This window comes from Podarcis bocagei (genome assembly GCF_964188305.1).
Source record: "Podarcis bocagei genome assembly, chromosome: 10".
NCBI classification, from domain to species: domain Eukaryota; kingdom Metazoa; phylum Chordata; class Lepidosauria; order Squamata; family Lacertidae; genus Podarcis; species Podarcis bocagei.
The window spans coordinates 31,762,441-31,783,328 of NC_138135.1; the positions used below are offsets into that span (position 1 = coordinate 31,762,441).

At 48.4% G+C, this 20,888-nt stretch overlaps 1 protein-coding gene across 2 annotated transcripts in view; it reads right to left on the minus strand.

The window, feature by feature from the left end:
• CARD10 (caspase recruitment domain family member 10) overlaps positions 1-20,888 on the minus strand; it is a 47,442-nt gene that overhangs the window by 17,273 nt on the left and 9,281 nt on the right. For both annotated transcript variants that reach the window (XM_081211092.1, XM_081211093.1), the window contains 11 exons: positions 19,809-20,134; positions 14,744-14,926; positions 12,541-12,696; positions 11,570-11,695; positions 10,445-10,642; positions 9,472-9,618; positions 7,349-7,464; positions 6,184-6,224; positions 4,803-4,923; positions 4,089-4,269; positions 2,103-2,226 (listed from right to left, as the gene is read on the minus strand). In XM_081211092.1, the coding sequence (XP_081067218.1) occupies positions 2,103-2,226; positions 4,089-4,269; positions 4,803-4,923; positions 6,184-6,224; positions 7,349-7,464; positions 9,472-9,618; positions 10,445-10,642; positions 11,570-11,695; positions 12,541-12,696; positions 14,744-14,926; positions 19,809-20,134 (1,719 nt within the window). The remainder of the gene's footprint in view (positions 1-2,102; positions 2,227-4,088; positions 4,270-4,802; positions 4,924-6,183; positions 6,225-7,348; positions 7,465-9,471; positions 9,619-10,444; positions 10,643-11,569; positions 11,696-12,540; positions 12,697-14,743; positions 14,927-19,808; positions 20,135-20,888) is intronic.

The following is a 20,888-nucleotide window of genomic DNA, read 5'->3' on the forward strand; positions in this document are numbered from 1 at the left end:
AAAAAGCGTGCATGATACTGTCTGACGCTGGCCCTCCCTTGTCTCAGCCCATGCACCTCCTTCCGTGCAAGATCAATGTCAATACTTGATAAGAAACACCCATCCATCGCTTTAATAAAGGCATCCGCATTCTGGAGCGCCGGATCGTTATCTCTCCATAAATTGCGCAACCATGCTTTCGCCTCCCCATGCAGATGGGACATGATGAACCCCACTCTCTCCTGTTCATCTCTAAAGTCTTTATGCAACAGTTGCAGTGCGCACAGTACGTCGGCTCTAAAGTTGGGATACTGTTGCAGGTTCCCATCGAAGTGAGAGAGCAGCCCGCCTGTCCGTCTCGCCAACCCAATTCCCTCCTGCCGGGGTGATTGCTTTGCCAGTACGTCTAACCTGACCTGGAGATCCCTGCAGGCGGCAGCTGCCTCGTCCTCTCTCTTCCTGGATGCGAGAACCTCGGCGTTCAGTTGTGCCACTGCTTTTCTGAGGTCCTCTATCTGCTGCTCAGCCGTCATGTCTCCTGCCGTTCGTGAGCTCGCTAGTGGGCGCCTGTTTCTCTCCTCTCCTCGAGGCTGCAGATGCCCACAATGTGGAGACGGAGCCTACTGTCAGAGCTGCTTCAAGATCCTAGCTCACAGAGGATCACGCTAGCCAGCGGTCATTAAGTAAAAGTCTTTATTGAATTACAGTTTCCATTCTCACGCTGCTGTCTGCAACTCTACGTCTACTAGCTAGATCGGCGAGGCTCCGTCTGAGTCTCCGCCCCGTGCGCACCAACTTAATATCCTAGCCTTGCTCCACCTTTTCCTCCTGACTGTCCTCCTCTGGGTCCCTCTACCCCCCGGGGCTTCTTCCTTCCGGGATTCTTCTGACGCTGACCCGGACCCTTCTGCCTCCTTGCGCCGGGCTTTAGGACCCGGTTCCCTTTCGGGGCTGCTCACTGTGCCGCCTTCCTCTGCATTTGAACTTGGCGCGCGCGCCCAACCTTCCACTTTCCTCTTAACCGTTTCCTCGCTCCCCGATGGAGGTGTGGTCACTCCTGACTCCTGCCCTCCCTCCTGTGGTGAGCTGCCAGCGCTTCCCTCCTGGCTCCTTTCCTCTTCCCTGCTTCCTGGCGGTGACGCTGGTCCCGATCTCCAGCTGCTCCCCCCTGAGTCTCCTCTGGCTCTATCTTCCTGGGGTGCCTCCCTAGACTCCCCCCTTGCCCTGGCCACTGGTGCTCCTTTCTGTGAATCCTCTGATTCACTGGAAAGACTGGGAGATCTCGGGTCGTCGTCATCACTCATCCTTTCCTCTGTCTCCTCCCCTTCGCTCTCTGTTTCCTCCCTTGCCCGTGCCTCTGCACCTAAACCCCTGACAACGGGACTCTGCAATTCCAGCATTGTGACAAGGCTGCTTGGAGAAGTCCTCTAAAGTGAGGTTCTGTATGTAAAAGAAGCACTAGTTTAAAGATGCTGATTATAAAGAGCTGATTCTGGAGAGAGGATTCCATAACGGCCCTGCTACTCAAAGGAAGAGAGGCATCTGGGCTTCCAACCCAAACTGCCCCCCAGGCACTAACTCCCATGATCTGAATCCAAGCTAGTGGGGAGTCTGGCTTGAGCTGGCCAGATTTTGGACAAGTTCCACCTGGGTGACTTAAATTAAAATCAGGGGCTCTTATCACTGCAAGGGTAATCCTTAAAGCTGTACATGCAAATTAAAAAGCCATGGGATACCAGAGACTCGCAGCAACAATGGGAAATCTGTCCCTATATGATACCCTAAATGAACGGTGTGGTATATACTTCAAGTATTGCAAAATAAAAGCATAGAGCTACAACAGGGGCACTGCACTGAACTGCCACTCTTGGCTAACTGCAGGCCTCGTGTGATCTAAGGGTTCTAAGATATCATTCCATAGCCACAGGGACTAGAAACTTGGTTTGTGCTTACTTCTTCTAAATAAATCAAAACTTGAAAAGTGGCAGCACTCTAGGCCAGATATTCAGCTAAAATGTTTCTGCAGCAGCATCACAGCTGTGCAACAGACCCACAGCCTTGACTGTCCAGATTAGTTAAGGACAGAACAATCACATATGCAGGATTGGGTAAAAGTGGCTTACCTCTCATATCAGGGAGGAAAAGCAGAGCAGATGGATCATCCCAGTGCAGCAGACTCAGGTAAGCTACTTCCAGGGTGCAGTTCTCCAGAGAGAGCACTTCCCCGTTTAGCTGCGGACCCCTAAGCTGCCGCAGAAACACACACAGAGTAGAGATGCGGGGATCAGTTACAATTAGCTTTGTAAAAAAATAATAATAATCTGGACTTTAAAAGAAGAAAAAGAACCGTGCTGCTATCTCGCCATCCATCCCCTCTGCAATCTTTAAAACAAAACAAGCAAGCAAGCAAGCTGTAGGCTGTTAATGCACGCTTGATAGCAGGTTTCCCGGGGACAGGAGATCTGAAAAAACAGGCTGCTGTTGGATTCTTTGATCTTTCTTCAAAGAAGGGGTGCAGGGAATTGGGAGATCCTAAACTGAAGAAGAACTTTCCAGAGCTACTGAAACAGGCTCCAGGCCGCTCTGTTCAGAGGTGGACTTGTGGCCTATGCACATTCACCCCAATGCCCATGTAAATGCTGGGGAACAGCACAACTTCTGGGGAGAATCAGGAACAAAGGAAGCTAGCTGTTGCAGCCTAGAGGAATATCAGCCACTACAGTACCACATGGACTGACATTAAGAGCAGCAATAGAAGAAAGGGGGGAAACCCTAGGCCTAGCTTGGCCCTTGAGACTCTCCCCAGTCACACCCTCCTTGAGCATTTTTGCCTGGCTGGAATATGTCCGTTAACTCTGCTAATGCCTCTTGCTTGCCTGGATGGAGGATAGATCAGAGCTGTGTGAAACTAGCCTGTCTAACAAAAGTAAAATCTGCATATATTGCTCCGCCTGCTTTGTCTCTGGCCCCTCCCACCACGAGCACATGGCCCATGGAAGGTTGCGCAGAGGGAAATGCAATCTTTGCACTGAAAAAGGCTCCCCAGCATTGCTAGAGCAGGTGATGGGAGTCGGGCATTTAAGTGGGCACAGGTGTGCAAATCAGATTCAGAAACTAAAAAGGATGCCCAATCTTTTGGTAGTTGGTGTAGCCTGGTGGGTAAAAGACTTAAGAGCTGGGACTCAGGATATCCTAGGTTTGAATCTTGCCTCTACCATGAACTTGTTAGGCAAGCCTCTCTTTCAGATTTCTATCTGCAAAATGGGAACAACAGCAATACTTGACAGCAACTACCCAGCTGTTGCAAGAAGGACAAAGAGGTAATGTATATGAAGTGTTTTGGGAACACTGAATGCCGCCTTGTACCTAGTCAGACCGTCGCTCCACCTGGCTCAGTATTCCCTACACTAAAGATATCGCTGGACTACAATTCCCACAATCCCTGACCATCAGACTCTGCTGGCTGGGGCTGATGGGAGCTGGAGTCCATCGACACCTGGAGCACCATGCCACAGGCTCCCCACCTGTCAGTGGGGCTTGCACAAACTTCCACTGGTTCTCCAGGGTTTCAGACAGGAATATTTCCCAGTCCTGTCTGAAGATACTGAGAATCGAACCTGGAACTTTTTTCCATGGAAAGCATGTCTCTGTCACCAAGTTACATCCCTCCCTAACCACCTTGACTGCTTGAAAAGGTTAAATTACATGTGAAGTATAATTAGTATAGTCTTGAAAAGGACCAAGCCCACATCCACATATCAGCACCATCCTCCATTGGGGGGGGGGGATTTATGCAAGTAAACCACTTATGACCTGGTGCCAGGTTTAGTTACACATGGGTGTAAATGACATCTCCATTGCAGGACTTCTGCAAAAGTATGTGGGGACCCGTGCAAAAGTAACTAGGCAGCCGCTTAATGTCTGAAGTAAGACATTTGCAATAAAGAATTCAGCCACTAGGTGTCATTCTGCATTGTATATCTGACTAACCGAGAGACAAACAAGGGGAGTCACCTTTTGGTTTATTACTGCAGTCCCCCCACCCATGCCACTTCCTTATAACTCTTCCCACTCCGACATTATCTGCAATTCCAAACACTCATTCATACCTCTAGGAGTCGGCATCCCTCTCTGAGCCCCACACGCTCCGCTTCTGAGCCTGGCCTCACCCACTGGACATAAATCCCAGTTGTGTTTCCTCCAAGGATGGAGATGTCCCCAGACAGTCCGCTGCTCTGGGGCGCTGGGACATTCATGGGCCCTGTGTGAGGCAGATGCACCACAACAGACCTGAATGGGGAAGGAAGACAGCACGGACTTAGACTCTGGTACCTCTCATTCTCTGTTTTGCTGAGCAGGATATGCGGCTGGGATGGACCTGTGGCCCTCTAGATGTTGCTTGGACTACAAATCCCATAATCTCTGTCTTACTGGCCATTCTAGCTCATTGGAATTGGGAGTCCAACAACTTTTGGAAGAACCACAGTTTCTGGTTGAGAACAGTATGCTGGACTTGGGCTCTTCATGCGTTAGAACTCAGAGCAGGCACTGGTGGAGTAGATGGACCAACAAGTCTATAAAAGGCAGCTTTACATGTTCCTGTCTTCACAACCAGGTGAAGCGGTGGAAGAAGCAGCAATGGTAGAAGGACCCAGTAGCAGGGAGGGGAGATGAGTCCTGGAAAGGGATGCCATTCAACTGCGGGCATAGACCTCACAGAGTTACCCAGCGTGGCTGCCCCACCTAGGATGCCTGCATTCATAGGGCTGCCTCTCCAAACTATCAGGGAGGCAGGAGTGTTTGTTTGAGAAAGGGAAACAGACCTCCTGGAGAAGTCCTGCTTGACAGAGGTTCTAGACAAGCAGATTTCTGACTTTGCCCTGGTGTAGGCACTGCTGGAAGAGGAACGGGATCTGGCAGATGAAGGAGTGTTGATGGCACTTCCTGAGAGAGAGAGAGAGAGAGAGAGAGAGAGAACAACAACAAGTTACCATGGGCAACATGCAAGGATTCATAAGCACCTTTCATCTGAAAGGCATTGAAGTCATTGGGCCGGGGAAACCCCAAGCTCCAGAACTGCATTTAAATGATCCAGCTACATGGGCAGCTGGCCATGTAGGTTAGGATTCACACAACCCCGCCCTCCACAAAGTTATTAGGTCACTTAACACCAGCTCAGTTGCGCAACAGACAGCGGCGGAGAAAAGCAAATCCCAGAGAGCTAGAGTAAGGGCAGTGAAAGCTCAGGATAGGGGCTGCATGCCTCCCTCTCCGACCCTCAGGACTCTTCCTAGGCCACACCTCCTTTGCAAGCCACGCCCCCTCGGTGGCCCTGTTGCACACCCTCCTTTCGCCTGGCTGGAATGTGTCCCCAAACTGTGGTTATGTATCCAAGCTTGCCTGAATGGAGAACTGGGTGTGTGGGGGTACCTCTGGCTTTTGTGTGTTGTGTGTGTCAGTGCTCTGCCTCTGGTCCTGTGCCTCTTTCTTCATGCAGTTCTTGGGCTGAAAAAAGGTCCCCCCACAAACACACACCTGAGCTAGAGTAATCTCAGAAGAGACCTTTCCGTATATAAGTTCTGGAGAGCAGTGTATCAAGCAGAGTGGCAGGCAGGCGAAAGGATGGTCAGCTGTACTCCAATACCTAGATTGGATTCCTCCAAATGCCCATAAAAGGAGGCACCAGGGCAAATCCAGGAGTGGATTCCCCGAGTATGTTGGAGTGGACTCTGGGCAAATCTCCCCACTTTCCAAAGCCTCCGACTGCAGAAGCCAGACACTCTTTGCACACGGGCCAACTGCCCCAAGGAGTCGCATTGGTAGAAAACTCCACAATCTAGCCAAGGCCTGAGATATACAGTGGGACAGGCGTTGGGAGATTTACAGCCTGTCACCAAGAACCGATAACAGCCTGAAGCTGAAGCATTTATCTCTTCCGGTTCCCACTCCTCTGAAACTGAATCAAATTCACTGTCAGACAAAAACCCACTGTAAATTAAACACACCAGACCGGAATAGCCTCAGAACGATGTGCTGGCGAGACCCTGGAGGTGGATCCCAAGAGCTGGCAGGGGAAGTGTGGGGCAAGGGTGCCCCCTCGTGGGCACACGGGCAAGCAGCTGATTTGGCGGGGGGAGCCCACAGCTCTCAAGAAGAGAGGCTCTGTAACGCAGGGGGTGGGGGCAGGAGAAGGATTGGCAATACCTGTTAAGTCTTCCAAGCTGCCAAAGGACCCACAGGACCAACTAAAAGTACAAAGGAAACACAGAAGGGATTAATTCAAAAGCATACAAACATCAAAACCATCCCTCCACCTTTCTCCAGTGTTCTCTTGATGTCTTTTGTTGCATTTGGATCCTTCCCTGTCTCCAAACAGCTCAGGGTGGTTTGCATGAGGTTCCTGAACAGTCAGCCATCCCAAATACTAGCTGAGGACAAAACAGGCTTAGCTACATTAGGTGGGACTGCCTGCAGCACAATCAAGCCACTTCCAGGGCTTATCATTGCAGAGATGCTCATAGATGCAGCCCTAGAGCCAGCTTTTGCATCCCTTCTCATAAACGACAGCTGCTCATCCATCTTCCCTTTACTCCTGCACACAGACATCATCTGGTCCTACCCAAAAAGATACCCTACTTTCTCCGGAGAGGGCATATTGAATTCACCCCACCTTTCCTCCCTTGCATTTATCCCTGCGATCTACTATAACTGGTGCACCCGTATCTCCCTAGCTGCAATGAAAACCTCTTAGGCCCTCCACATTTGCTGCCTGCCACCCCCTTGCATCCTACAGCATGCACAGACCACGAGGTCTCAGGTCCTGCCCACGGAGTCCCTTTTTCTTCCTACCTGCCTGTCGGCTCCTGTCCCATGCAGACATGGGGAGGGGAAAGTTTGAAAGGGAATCTTCTCCTGCTCAAAGAAGGCTGGCTGCATTTGGAGTCAGATCCAGCCCTTTTCAAGCTGCACTCAACTCAAAATGGGGTTTGTTTCCACCCCCCTTCACTGCCTCCTTGCTCTCCATGACAGCCCCACCTTTAAAAAAAGCTTTATGTCCAGGAAACAGGACAGTGGGAGAGCAGAAAAGGGATAAGAGCCTGGGATCCGTGATGGGAAACTATGAAAAGAGCATCATCACATCCAATGAAAGGCCCTATATGGCTACTCCTGCCCTCCTACACAGATTCTACCTCCCTCCTTCTCCCCCTCCCCCCCCCCTTAAGAAGCTGGAGACTTGGAGAAGGGGAAGAACTGGGATTTTAAAGCATTCAAGTTCAATGCTTGAAAAAAATCCCTTGAGGTTTTGCCTGAGGCTGAAGACACCAACATGTAAGAGAGAGTGCCATTGCGCTGGGATTCCAAGTGTCACCTCTTGATGGGGGTCGGTCCGTCCTCACGCTGCCTCCGAAGAATGGAGCCAGTGCAGGGGGGGAAGGGGAAGATGGAAAGGCGGTTTATTTCTCTCTCGCGCTCTGGAGTCACTTCCTAAGAAGAGGGAAGAAAAGACCTGAAAGCCAAAACGCCACACGCACCACAAACTTCCTTGTCTCACTGTTCATCAGCGAGATTAAAACCTAGTAAACTGTAAATCAAGTGTGTGTACAGTCATACCTCGGGTTACAGCCGCTTCAGGTTGCGTTTTTTTTGGGTTGCGGACTGCCGGAAGTACCGGAAAGGGTTACTTCCAAGTTTCAGTGGTTGTGCATGTGCAGAAGCGCCAAATCGCAACCCACACGTGCGCAGACGCGGGTTGCGAACGTGCATCCCGCATGGATCACGTTCGCAACCTGAGCATCCACTGTATAAGTTTGTATATGAGGAGAAAGCCTATGTGGGGGGTTGGATGGTGGGGGTGCATGTTACAACAGGCAGCATGAAGGGCAGAGTTGCACCACCAATTGGGTCGGGGGTTGAAGAGTTTGAATCATAGAATTGTAGAGCTGGAAGGGACCCCAAGGGTCATCTAGTCCAACCCCCTGCAGTGCAGGAGTTCTAGCAGGGGCAGGGAACCTCAGGCCCAGGGGCCGAAAGCAGCCCTCCAAGCCTACCTGCCTGGCTCTTGAGAAGAAGAAGAGGAGGAGGAGTTTGGATTTGATATCCCGCCTTTCACTCCCTTTAAGGAGTCTCAAAGCGGCTAACATTCTCCTTTCCCTTCCTCCCCCACAACAAACACTCTGTGAGGTGAGTGGGGCTGAGAGACTTCAGAGAAGTGTGACTGGCCCAAGGTCACCCAGCAGCTGCATGTGGAGGAGCGGAGACGCGAACCCGGTTCCCCAGATTACGAGACTACCGCTCTTAACCACTACACCACACTGGCTCTTCTTAGACCGTATAAACTTCCCAGCTGCTGCTTTACACTCTCATTTAGTGTTTTTCAGCCTGACTGGAATATGTTATTGAACTCTGGATAAACAAGGGAGTGTGCAGAAACTAGCCTAGCGTACAAAGGTTACATCCACACCCACTGCTCTGCAAAACAGTGAAACAGCTGCCTAAACTCTTAGGATCAGAGGAAAATTGCCTCATTCCAAGTCAGATCATTGGCCCAGCTAGGACTGTGTTGTCTCCTCTGACTGCCCACAGCTCTCTGGGGTCCCAGGGAGGGGTCTTTCCCACCAGGACTTAGGGCTGGGCAATATCTGGTTTTTGACATCGTGCTATTATCAATTATATACCAATATATCACAATGTCTGAAATGAGGATGGAGTTATGTAGAGGCACTGGTTGGCTTCACGTTTTCCACCGTATAGTGATTTTTGCCAGCACCTGCTCTTGTGATTCGCTGGCCCCTGCAGGAGGCGGAGGAGAGCTGAGCTGGCTAAGTTAAAGGAGCTGCAGGAACTGAGAGAAGCTTTGGCTGGCTTCACGGTTTTCCTCACATTGTAATTTTTGCATAGCACACATACACATCATGATTCAAAATATATTGCCAGGTCAAAAATGATGAAACCGATTATCACAATATGGACTTTCAAACAGGTTTCGGATGATGTATTGATATATTGTCCAGCCCTACCAAGATTAAAGGTAAAGGTAAAGGGACCCCTGACCATTAGATCCACTCGTGGTCGACTCTGGGGTTGTGGCGCTCATCTCACTTTATTGGCCGAGGGAGCCAACATACAGCTTCCGGGTCATGTGGCCAGCATGACTAAGCCACTTCTGGCAAACCAGAGCAGCACATGGAAACGCCGTTTACCTTCCCGCCGGAGCGGTACCTATTTATCTACTTGCACTTTGACGTGCTTTCGAACTGCTAGGTTGGCAGGAGCAGGGACCGAGCAACGGGAGCTCACCCCTTCGCGGGGATTCGAACCGCCAACCTTCTGATCTGCAAATCCTAGGCTCTGTGGTTTAACCCACAGCGCCACCCGCATCCCTAGATTACTTGATTCTTTTAAACTGGAGATGCCAGAGATTGAATCTGGGAAACGTTTACATGCAAGGCATGAGTTCTACTACATTCTGGCTTTATCCAACCCCTCTCTTACCCCGTTCTGGCTTATACAGTCATCAGGGAAGACGACATCCAAGACGCCTGGCATATCAACCACTCCACTCTCCAGCGATGGAGGCTTCTCTACCATGCTCCAAGTGCTGCTTAGGATGGAGCAAAGTGAATGGGAGGAGGAACACATCTGCAGGGTGGAAAAACAAAAGACGTCTCAGGGGTCAGCTCCTCAACGAGAGAGGTGGCACTGTTGAAACTTGGCAAGAAGCTGCCCTCTCCAAGCTGCACCTCCTGCAGTGGTTCTAAGGGGGTCATAGGAGAGACCACAACACCTCTGACCACAAGCCACTTCAAAGGTTAACTGCACAACTGAAATTAACCAACACACAGGCTGCACTCCTATGCTCACTTACTTGGCAGTAAGCCCTAATGAAAACAATTGGGCTTACTTCTGAGTGAACACACACAGGTTTGCGTGGTTCAAAAATATATGTGCATGCGACAGGTAATGAGGCTCCCTGAAATCACACCATCTTCAACACTCTTGAGCTATTGTTTGTCTATCTTGGCAGGTGGAGCTGCAACCAGAGCTATTCTGTTACCTAATGGTAGGAAAGCTTCCACTACGGATGGCATGAAGGCACATGATTCAGCTACCTTGCTGAAGCAAAGCAGGTGTGGCTCGAGTTAGGGCCTGGATGGGAGACCACCTTGGCCTGCCACATCAAGCTCCATAGAAGAAAAGCAGGAAAAAGACCCACTTGAATTTGAAGATTGAAAGCTGGTAAAACTGCAAGTTTGCAGTTAAGGGCCTAAGTAACAAACAAAGAGCTTGATGAATTCTCGGCTGCTAGTTTACCTTCAGCCCATCCCCTTAACGTGCAAGGAATTCTGTCCTTCCCTCCTAACTTTATCCACTCAAGTCTAAGCTGCCATGCCTTCCCTCCTTCCAAAATATCCACCTTCTCCCCTTCCTTTCTGCCCAAAGGCTTTCTCCTCTTTTCAAAACGCACCTTCTTGCCTAGGCCCCTGGTGCAATGGCATCGCTGCACCTGAGCCTCAAGGGTGCCAATCTTGCCCTCGGCCTCTGTGAGTCTGCCCAGCAGCTCGTCCCTCTCTTCCTCCAAGGCCCGGACACGCTTGCGGTACTGGTCCTTCTCAATGAGGATTTGGGAGTATTGCAGCTGAACGCCATCTCGGCTCTGGATTGCCTGAAACAAAACACATTCCAGGTGGGGGGTGGTTGACATACCTTGGGAAGGTGGGATTACACGCAGACAGACGCTTTCTTCTGATTTTGTTTTTTGTATACTGTAATGGAGTATACAAATTAAGCAACTTTGCATGCCTCCGTTTATCTTGCACAGCTTATCGGTTCTGCTTTCCATAGCCAAGGGACGGGGACAAGGAGTTACCAAGAACAATAATGCCCTGCCCTTGGCTACCACAAGGTCCTCTTCTGCCAACCAGGTGCCATCTGTATGCATTGGTGTCTTAAGGACTAGAGAGCCTGCTTTCTAGAAAAATTTTGGGTTGCCCCAGAAGCTGAGCTCTGGAGCTCAGTATCATATCCCGCACTTACGGACTACAAATCGCAGACAGGTACGGCAAGGCTCACACTTGGCAGGTAGGGTACAAATCCTCAACTCCCTGCAGCTTCAGGAATAGAGTGGGGGGCGTCCTCCGCATGATGGCTTCTAATGGGAGCACCCTCTCACTGGACACTGCTGCCCTAAAGATACTGGTGGACTCCCAATTCCCATCAGCCACAACCAGCATGGCCAATAGTTAAGAATGATAGGAGCTGGAGTTCAACAACAGGTGGGCCACAGGTTCTCTCCACTGTGGCCCAATGCAGTGAGGAGCTTTTCAGCCACTGCCTTATATGGTGACATAGGACTAAGGAGACGAGGAAGCCACCAACAAGTTCTCCATTCCAGTTGGCCTCCTCTGCTTCCATATACTTTTCTTAGCATGCCTGCTCTCTTCACTAGGTCCATTCCTTACATTTTGGCTTCTTGATTCTCATGACTAACTACATCAGTACCACTCGTCCTCACCTAGCAACCCAGAATGATAGTAGAGGGATTCTATCTCTTATCAGGGACCCTTACTTCTAGCATAAAGAAGCAGCTCACCTGATCTCTTTCCTTCTCAATCTCCTCTAACTGAGCCAGCACGGTATTCATTCTGTGTTTGTACAGGTCACAGTTCTTCTGCAGAGTTTGGTGCTTCAGCTGGAGATCTTCCTTATCTTGCAGATACTGGAGAGGTGGGATGGGGGAGGTGAGAGAATCCAGAGGGTTACATTTTCAAGGAATATATTTAGGGCTTAAAACTGCTGCAGGTTTAGACCTGCAACCTGTGCAACCAGACCTGTAACACATCAAGTGGAAAAAAGAAGGATGCATGTGCAAATATTTATTGTCACCTCTTTGCAAGCACACACAGCTCAACATACACCAGCTAATGGGATAGAGAGCCTGGCTTCGTGGTAGTAGCTTTGAACAGGGCCAATGTCAGCAGTCAGCATTGATGGGCAGCTGCCAAGAGCCATACCCGGTGATAGCACTTTGGTCCTGTTCCTCTTCTTCCTGGCTACCTCTGCTTGTTCACCTTCCCCTCTCCAAGCAAGTGAGCAGAGGCAAGAGCAAAGGAAGGGGCGGTCAGCAGCATCCACTCATCTTGCCCTCTCCTTCTGGGCAGTGAAGCCCAAGAAGGGCCATGGCACAGGGGCAGAAAATCAGCTTTGCATGCAGACAGTCCCAGGTTCAATCTCAAGCATCTCTGGTACAGCTGACAAAGAGACCCCTGTCTGAAACCCCGCAGAGCTGCTGCCACTATGGACAATACTGAGCTAGATGATGCTATGGCCTGTCTTGGTATCAGGCAGCTGTTTCTGTGAAGCAGACTGGGCTGCGGCCAGAGAGAAGGGGAAGCAAAAGAGCCATAGCGAGGAGGGGACCCACTTAGAGAACGGTGACTCTTGAGAGCAACTTGGTGAAGGGCCCTGCAAAACCTGGCGGAGACATTAAGAACTGAATGCATTCAGACCACAACTGCATCAAAGCTTCCCCCAAAACAGATGCCCAGGGAAGGGACAACTGACCTTATCTCTCAGCTCCTCGGCCCACTGCAGCTCATTTTGCACAGAGTCCAGTTTCTGGCACAGTTCCTGCCGGTCTGCTTGTGCTTCCTTCCAGTCATGCTCCAGAATGTCTAGAAGGATCCTCTCAGAGCCTGGGACTGGACCTTCACCTGCTACCTAAGCGACAGAAATGCAGAATCACCTGTCTGGTGGGATGAGCAGAATTAGGGATAGCATGATGGACAGAGAGAGAAACAGCAGTCAACACTTGCAGGGTGGCTGTTTTCAGTATCCCCCACTGGGGAATATATGTCATCTATATATACTTTTTTTGTTTTATAATTTCCCCCACCACAAACTGCAGGCGCCTCTTACAATACAAACTCTACACCATTTTTTATGCCAGGGTGCTGGCCTGATCTGGCTGGCTCTTCTTATGTTCTCAATGCTGGGAATTCTAGTTTGGTGACTCCCTATCCACCCCCTCACAGAACTACAAATCCCAAGGTTTTCTGGGGAAAGGAATGATGGGAGGTCTGCAGGGTGGATGTGCCCTAACAGCTGGTTCACATGTTAGCTCTGTTTGCACGTAACATGCCGGTAGGGATATCCAAGATGCTGAATGGAAAATATACCCTCCATCTCAAACTAAAGAACCAAACTGTGAATGATTGAAGCTGTAATGTCAAAATGTCATAACTAAGCAATGCTTTACGGTTCATTAGGAACACGGAAAGATGGGGTCACGTCTTGCAAGATAAGAACCTTATAATTTCATGCTTTATGGTCCCTGTTCTTAAACCACTCCAAGTTTAAATTACACAGTTTTAAATGGCAATATCAACATTTTGCTGAGCATGTAATAGATTTATATAACGAACTGATTCTATCCAGATGCTGCCTCCTCACCAATCAATTTATTTTCACACCCCCAAGTTAAATTATGTCCTCTCCTGGTTAAACCTTTCTTCTTTGGGGGCTGGGGGATTGGAAATAATCTCAAACTGAAAATGTGTTTTAAACATTTTTCTCCAGGTTTTGCAAATAAGCTGTGTATCATGATATAAGGCCGTACAAACAGCATTTAGGGTGGAGAGATAAGAGGTCTGTGATGCAGGATACCTTTTTTTAAACAAAACAGGGGGAAACGGTAAAATAATGTGTTCACATACTATCCGTGGGTTAAGATTTTGTAACCCAGATATCAACAGGCAGTTTTCATCTCCTAAACAGTCACAGCTGTCTGAAACCACCCATTGGTATTCTACCTACATCTCTAAGCCTACACTAGACGCCTTTCTTTTAAATAGATTTTATTCCTCTTAGATTTTACTAGCACTAGAGCTGTGATCTAGCAACAGGCGCACCGAGCTCCATCCTCCATGAGAAGCATTATGGTCGCCTTGGGTGCAGCGTCAGGGACCAGCCTTGCTGCAGGAGATTTGTCAGTTCAGCACATTTTCTCTTTCAAAACGAATCGTGGGCGGTGCAAGCTCCAGCAACACAAAGGTGAAATTAGGAGCTTTGAAAACAGTTTATTTGGGGCAGGGGAAAACAAAGGTTCACAAAAAGGCAAGGCACCGCAGCAATGAGAATAGGGCAGCCTTGCTGGTGTCCAACCCTTCGCTTGTTGGAGGGCCACACGTAAAATCAAACATCTAGCTAGATAGCAGAGAGAGGTAGAGGCAACAGAGATGAGGCTAAAGCAATGTGATGGGCAGGTGTCTTGAACCAGACCTCCCAACAGCCTGCATCCCACAAACATATACCTTCTGCACCACCTCCAGGTGCTGTTAAGACTCCAGCTCCCATCAGCCACAGCCAACATGGCCAAAGGTCAGGGATGATGGGAGCTGTAGTCCAGCATCTGTTTTTGCCCATCCTGAACTATACCAACTGTCCCAGGCCCTTTTGATCTTCAGGTTGCCCTCAGGTCCTGCTTGCAGGCTTCTTGCAGGCATCTGGTTGGCCACTGGGAGAACTAGATGATCCAGCAGGGCTGCGTATTTAAATTTTCCTGGGACCTTCCACATTCAAACCATATGCTCTGCCTTTGAGGTATCCCCGTCAGACTGGAGAAGACATTGCTGGACCGAGAAGAACTTCCTGCACGCAGAGGCTGGCTCTTACCATCCAGGAGAAGCTCAAGTTTCAGCGGTGAGACATTAGATGCAATTCAGTACAGCCCCTCCACGGGTTAGCATTAAACATTTTCAGCAAGTACCTGCAGCCTGCTCTGCAGCTCCTGAAGCGAAGCTATCAGTCTCTGGTTCTCTGCTCGCAACTCACAAATAGTGTCAGCAAGGCCACGATCCTCCACTTCTCTCTGGGGAGCTGTCAATGCCTGCTTCCTAAGTAGGGCGCATTCTTCTTCCAGGCTGCTGACCTTGCATTTCATCTGGTCTACCTGAAATATAGGAAACAAAGGCCACAGCCGCTCAATCCCCCTTTCTTTTCTTTTCTTTTCTTTTCTTTTCTTTTCTTTTCTTTTCTGATTTGATTGATTGATTGGCAAGCTGCCTTTGAAGGATTAAATTCTTCAAAATGGTTCACAACACTTTGAAAACATAAAACGATGTAATTACAAATTATAAAGCCGCAGTCTAAAACCCTCAAACCTATCAAGTGATAATAAAGACAAGGGGATGAACTAAGCATGAATGAATCTGAGCAAAGTGAGCTTCTCTCCCCATAACCCATCCTACGATTCTGGGGATCGGGATCAGAACTTCCAGATCAAAAGGGAATGATGCCAAAACAACCACTTCTCTTTTTAGGACAGGCACTCAATATCTCTGATTAAGAAGAAAGAATGCCAAGAATTAGATAGAAATTGGGACTGATCAGCTATTCCTAATAGCCTTGGGCCATTCTACTGGAGTAAACATCAGGGTCCTATAAGGATGGCCTTCTCCTCGTTCCCAACCCCCCGGCCTTCTTTTCATGTTCAATGGCTCTGCCTTTCCCTTTTCCCAAACTGGGGGAGGAGTAGTGTCTTGCCAGATGCCTGGACAGCCTCAGATGCAAAGCAGACGACCAGGGTTGATCTGACAAAGTAGGTTTGCCATTTTTTCTTGATTTTATCTTTTGTAAACTGCTTTGAGGGTTTTTTTAACAAGCAAGTGGTACATAAATTTTATGACATATGTCATATTGTTTGGAAAACAGGCTTGCAAAAACGGGAGGGGGGTTGCTCCTTTGTAAATGAAATATGAAAACAGAAATACTCCAACTTAGGCAGGATCAATCAAGTTATTCTCTCTCTCTCTCTCTCTCTCGGCATGGGGCAGTCAGTGTGGCAGTTGTTGCTGAACTACAACTCCCACCATCCATGACCATTGTTCCAAGTTGGCTGGGATGACCGTAGTTGTAGTTTGACAACTGGAGGACGACCCCTTTGGCTATCTCTGCACTAGACCCACATTCCACATTGTTTTCCATAGTGCTGTGACAGAAAGTGCAGAGGTGGTGCAAGATAAACAGGAAGGAGTACAGGATACAGGTAAACAGGGAGGAGCAGTTTAGGTAAACCCAGGAATGAAGATGAAGACGATACCGCAGGGCAACAGTGAGTAAGAGCTCTGTGGCAAGAATCCCAGGAACCAGAAGACTATTATTATTCCAGATAAGAAGTTATTCCAGATAAGTAAAATCAGATCAGAACAGATTAGCTCATAGTGAAACTCTCCTGTCTCGGAGAAAGGAAAGAGGTATGTCAGTTGCTCAAGGTGAATGCCAGGTGACCAAGCTGCAGCCCTATAAACTCCTTCAGGTATTTGGAATGATAAGACTCCTTAGGATGTGTGTTTATCACCCAACCCTTTAAGCTTCCAACCACTTTCTAACCAGCATCTCCTTAGTGGCCTTACAAGGTCAATTAAAGGTCCATTCATGTTTTTATCTCACCTGGAGTACCTACAAATTTCCTGATGAGTCATCAGCTGGGAAGTGATTGGGAGCACAAAAACAATCAGATGACACATCTACATACTAAGCAACAACGGGGGAAATCCTAAGCTTGCCTTGCATGCATAACAACACACAAGCACACATGAAACCTACTATGCTTAAACCACAGTACACCAAACTCTTTATCTGATTAAAACAAACGTGGAAAAGATCAACGTTCTGCCCCATAAATCACAAGAAGGGCAAATAAAGAAGTTTTCATCTCTCTCGTGAGCACACACACACACACTAAACCATTTCACATGAACACAGGTTTTAGCAACAGCAAATAAGCATGAGGCTTTCTTTAATTGCTGCTACATACTGATATTGCAGATCTGGGTTGGTTTTGCTAGGCTCATATCCTGACTCTGCCATGAGCTCAGCAGAGGGCCTGGGGCAAATTCCTCTCTTCAGCCTCAGCCTCCGCTTCTGTAAAATGGGGGTGACTAGTGGGACTTGCAATAAAATGTTGCAGTGCAAAAATGCTTCTTCTTCAGGGTTCAACACTTCATTCTGTTCCCCCCATCCACCTGGTTTTCTTTATTTCCCACCAGGCAGCCAGCATTTGACAACCACTGATGCAGCTCAGGCAACTGCCGGTAGATTTCAGAGCTTTTTAATACTGGCACCTTTTTTGGTCACCACACCCCATTCAAAAGGTACTGAATTACAGCTAGAAACATAGAATCAGGAGTGCACTTACAGCGGTTTTCCTTTGCAGCCACAGCTTGAAGTCAAGACACGGCTACAAAGGATGGCTCTTTCCAGATGGAGCTTGAATTAAAGAGGCTGCAAAGGAAGCATCTTCTTGAAAGCTACAGGTTTAAAGTTGGAACACCTGACATATCATGTCAGCTGATTGACAGGTGAGTAGCCCTGCCCAGCTGCCAAAGTGGCCCTTGGAAGGTGAAGGAATTCTGGGTCCAACCTGCCAATCTGATCCAGTTCCCTACCCATGGTATATTTGATAAAACCAACCTTACCCAACTGGGAAGTTTTAAGGGAATTACTGATATAATAATAATAATAATAATTAATTAATAATAAATTTATTATTTATACCATGCCCATCTGGCTGGGTTTCCCCAGCCACTCTGGACGGCTTCCAACAAAAGATTGAAATGCATTAAAACATCAGTCATTAAAAACTTCCCTAAACAGGGCTGCCTTCAGATGTCTTCTAAACATGAGATAGTTGTTTATTTCTTTGACATCTGAAGGGAGGGCATTCCATAGCGTGGGCGCCACTACCAAGAAGGCCCTCTGCCTGGTTCCCAATAACAATAATTTATTATTTTACATGAAGCATTTTGAATACTGTGAGCCACTATAAAAAATGTCAAATATCGTAATTTTAATTGCTGTTGGCATCCTATCCTGAACCTTTAGGGACAGAGTGGGAAATGTGGAAATAATCAAAATAATCTACAAGAAGAATGACATGTTAAATACATCTTCCATTGCGAATAAGTGAAGGCAGACATACACGAACGTGCCCTAGAGGCAGCCCCTCACTTTCTGATACTTGCATCCTACATGAAAAGATGCTCTGCTATAAACACAAACGAAGCCCCTTTTCAGTTCACTAAAGAGAAGATTAAGAAGTGCCTTAGCCATGGTCTGCGTATTAATGCCTTCCTGGAGCAAATGTGAAAGTAACTACAGGGCTCAGATCTAACCAAGGAAGGCGAGGACTGCTGCCATCAATCATTTTTACGGCGTCATCAATATGCATAGGGCTTTACGGAGCAAAATAGCAGACAGTTGCTTACTCCACAGTGGCCGTGCCGTACAGGGGGACAAGTGGGAGAGATAATAAAAGGAAGGGGAGGACAAGAGCGGAGGGATACAAACACAAGAGAAACCACAAGACAGCAAGCAAACAGGTGTATACATATGCCTAGATTAACTGCAGGGGGAGTGGGGGGAGAGAGAGCTTTGAGAGGAGCCCAAGAGAATACAAAACTCCCAAGGAGGGACTTGGAAGGTGAGAAAAAGCTGGCTGGGAATATTTGGAACATCAGGAAATGCTATACCTGGTATAGCTCCTGGTAAGACATATGCCTTGCATGCAGAAGGAAGCAGGTTCAATCCCAGGTGTCTCCAGTTCAAAGGATCAGGTGAGGTGATAGACCAGGCATAGGCAAATTTGGCCCTCCAGATGTTTTGAGACTACAACTCCCATGATCCCTAGCTAACAGGACCAGTGGTCCCAAAACATCTGGAGGGCCGAGTTTGCCTATGCCTGTGATAGACCCTTGGCCTGGAGAGCTGCTGCCAGCCAGATCAGACACAATGGGTTGTTTCCAACTCAGTTATACTCAAGGTAAACCCATAGAAATCAGTGAGTTAGTCCTGTTTAGCAACGTCAATGGGTCTACTCTGAGTAGGGCAAGCAGGGGCTACATTCCAAAAATGTCCAAGACTGACAAATAATCTGACTGGGTATAAGACCGCTCCCTACCCCAGTAAACCTCAGCTTAAGAATTATTGTGTTATGAGACTTGCCGGAGAACACAGCTACTTCTCTATAATTCAGAACCTTTTATTTGTACCTGGGGCTTTTCCTAAAGTATATGCACGCTCTGGCCTTCATGCAAAAACAGCAGCCTGGATATTCTCTTATGACACCAGTTCTCCAAAACTGATTGCACGACAAAAGTTCACACACCCATAACATAGTGTCATTTGGAAAATATAAGGCGTTCCCTTTCCTGGTACAGTGGTACCTTGGGTTAAGAACTTAATTCGTTCTGGAGGTCCGTTCTTAACCTGAAACTGTTCTTAACCTGAGGTACAACTTTAGCTAATAGGGCCTCCCACTGCCACCGCACCACCATTTCTGTTCTCAGCCTGAAGCAAAGTTCTTAACCTGAGGTACTATTTCTGGGTTAGCAGAGACTGTAACCTGAAGCTTCTGTAACCTGAAGCGTCTGTAACCTGAGGTACCACTGCATATACACTCCTGTGTTTCTTAGAATCCATTGGTGGTGGCATTCATTCCAAATCACTGCATTCCTTTGCCTAATTTCCTCGAGCACTACTCTGGGGAAACTTTTTTAAACCTTCAAACATGAGACAACAGTCAAGCAACTCGCTGGCCTGCCTTCAGACACCTTTCCCCTATTTCCCTATAAAGGAGTAGCTGGCAGGCCGGGGCCAATGAAACCAAAGCACCTACATCCAGGCAGGCAGTGCATCATTAACACAGTGATTCCTGGCACATGGAAGCAGCCTTGGTTTATCTTGGGTGTGCACACCTGTTTCCATTGCCCTGTTAACACCTGCATGCATTCACCAATAGTCCCCACCTCTCTCTTTCCCCCTGCTCTCCATACCCCCAGCTGCAGGTCCCGGCTTCGGAGAACAGCAGCGTTCTTCTCCTCGCACAGGTGGGTGTAGCGCATGGCCAGCATGTAGTTGTCATCCTTCAGCTTCAGCAGCTCCATGCTGTGGGAGTCCCACTCCTCCTGGAACCTCTGGTAACGTTCCTGCACCTTCTGCAGCTTCTGGAGCTGCTGCTTCAGCTGGGCGCCGTCCTCCTCCAAGGCCCGGTTCTTTGCCTGGAGCCCGTGTTCCTTTTCCAACTGCGCTCTCCGCTGAGCTCTCATCTTCTTCACCTCCATGATCAGGAACTGAGTCAAGCCTTCATGGCCCTCCTCGTCTGGAAAGCAAGAGGATGCTCAGCAAACTGGGCACATGGTGGTTACAGCCAACCAAGTTTCCACTCACAGTAGACCCACTGAAATTAATGGGCCTATGTTAGTTAGTGGGTCTACTCTAGGACTCGCTTTGCAGATAACCCATGGACTCTCAAGGGCCATAGCTCAGTAGCAGAGGGCCTGTCTTGTCTGCAAATATTCCCAGAGTCAATGTTCAGCATATACAGGTAGCACTGGGATGAGCCTCCTGCCCAAAAATCAGTATTTCCCAACCTTGGGTCTCCAGCTGTTTTTGGACTACAGTTCCCATCATTCCTGACCACTGGTCTTGCTAGCTAGGGAGGATGGGAGTTGTAGTCCAAAATCAGCTGGCAACCCAAGGCTGGGAAACACTGGTGTAGATCAAGAGTGGCCAACCTGATAGTCTCCAGAGGTTGTGAACTACAACCCCCATCAGCCCCAGCCAGCACGTCCAAAGGTTATTGGAGTTGTAGTTAACATCTGGGAGTTGTAGTTAACATCTGACTGGTAGTCATGTTGGCTACCAATCAAGTAGACCAGGGGTTCACAAATTGTGGTCCGTAAGCTTCATACAGGTGGCCCATGGTGTGTCTGTGAAGAACAGGGGGAGCAGCAGATGTGAACAGCGGGCACAGTGCATTTAATATCCATATGGATTTTTATTTTATGTTGTATTTATGGAATTCACACTGTAATACAATACAACATATGAAATAAAAGCAGCAATAACAATGC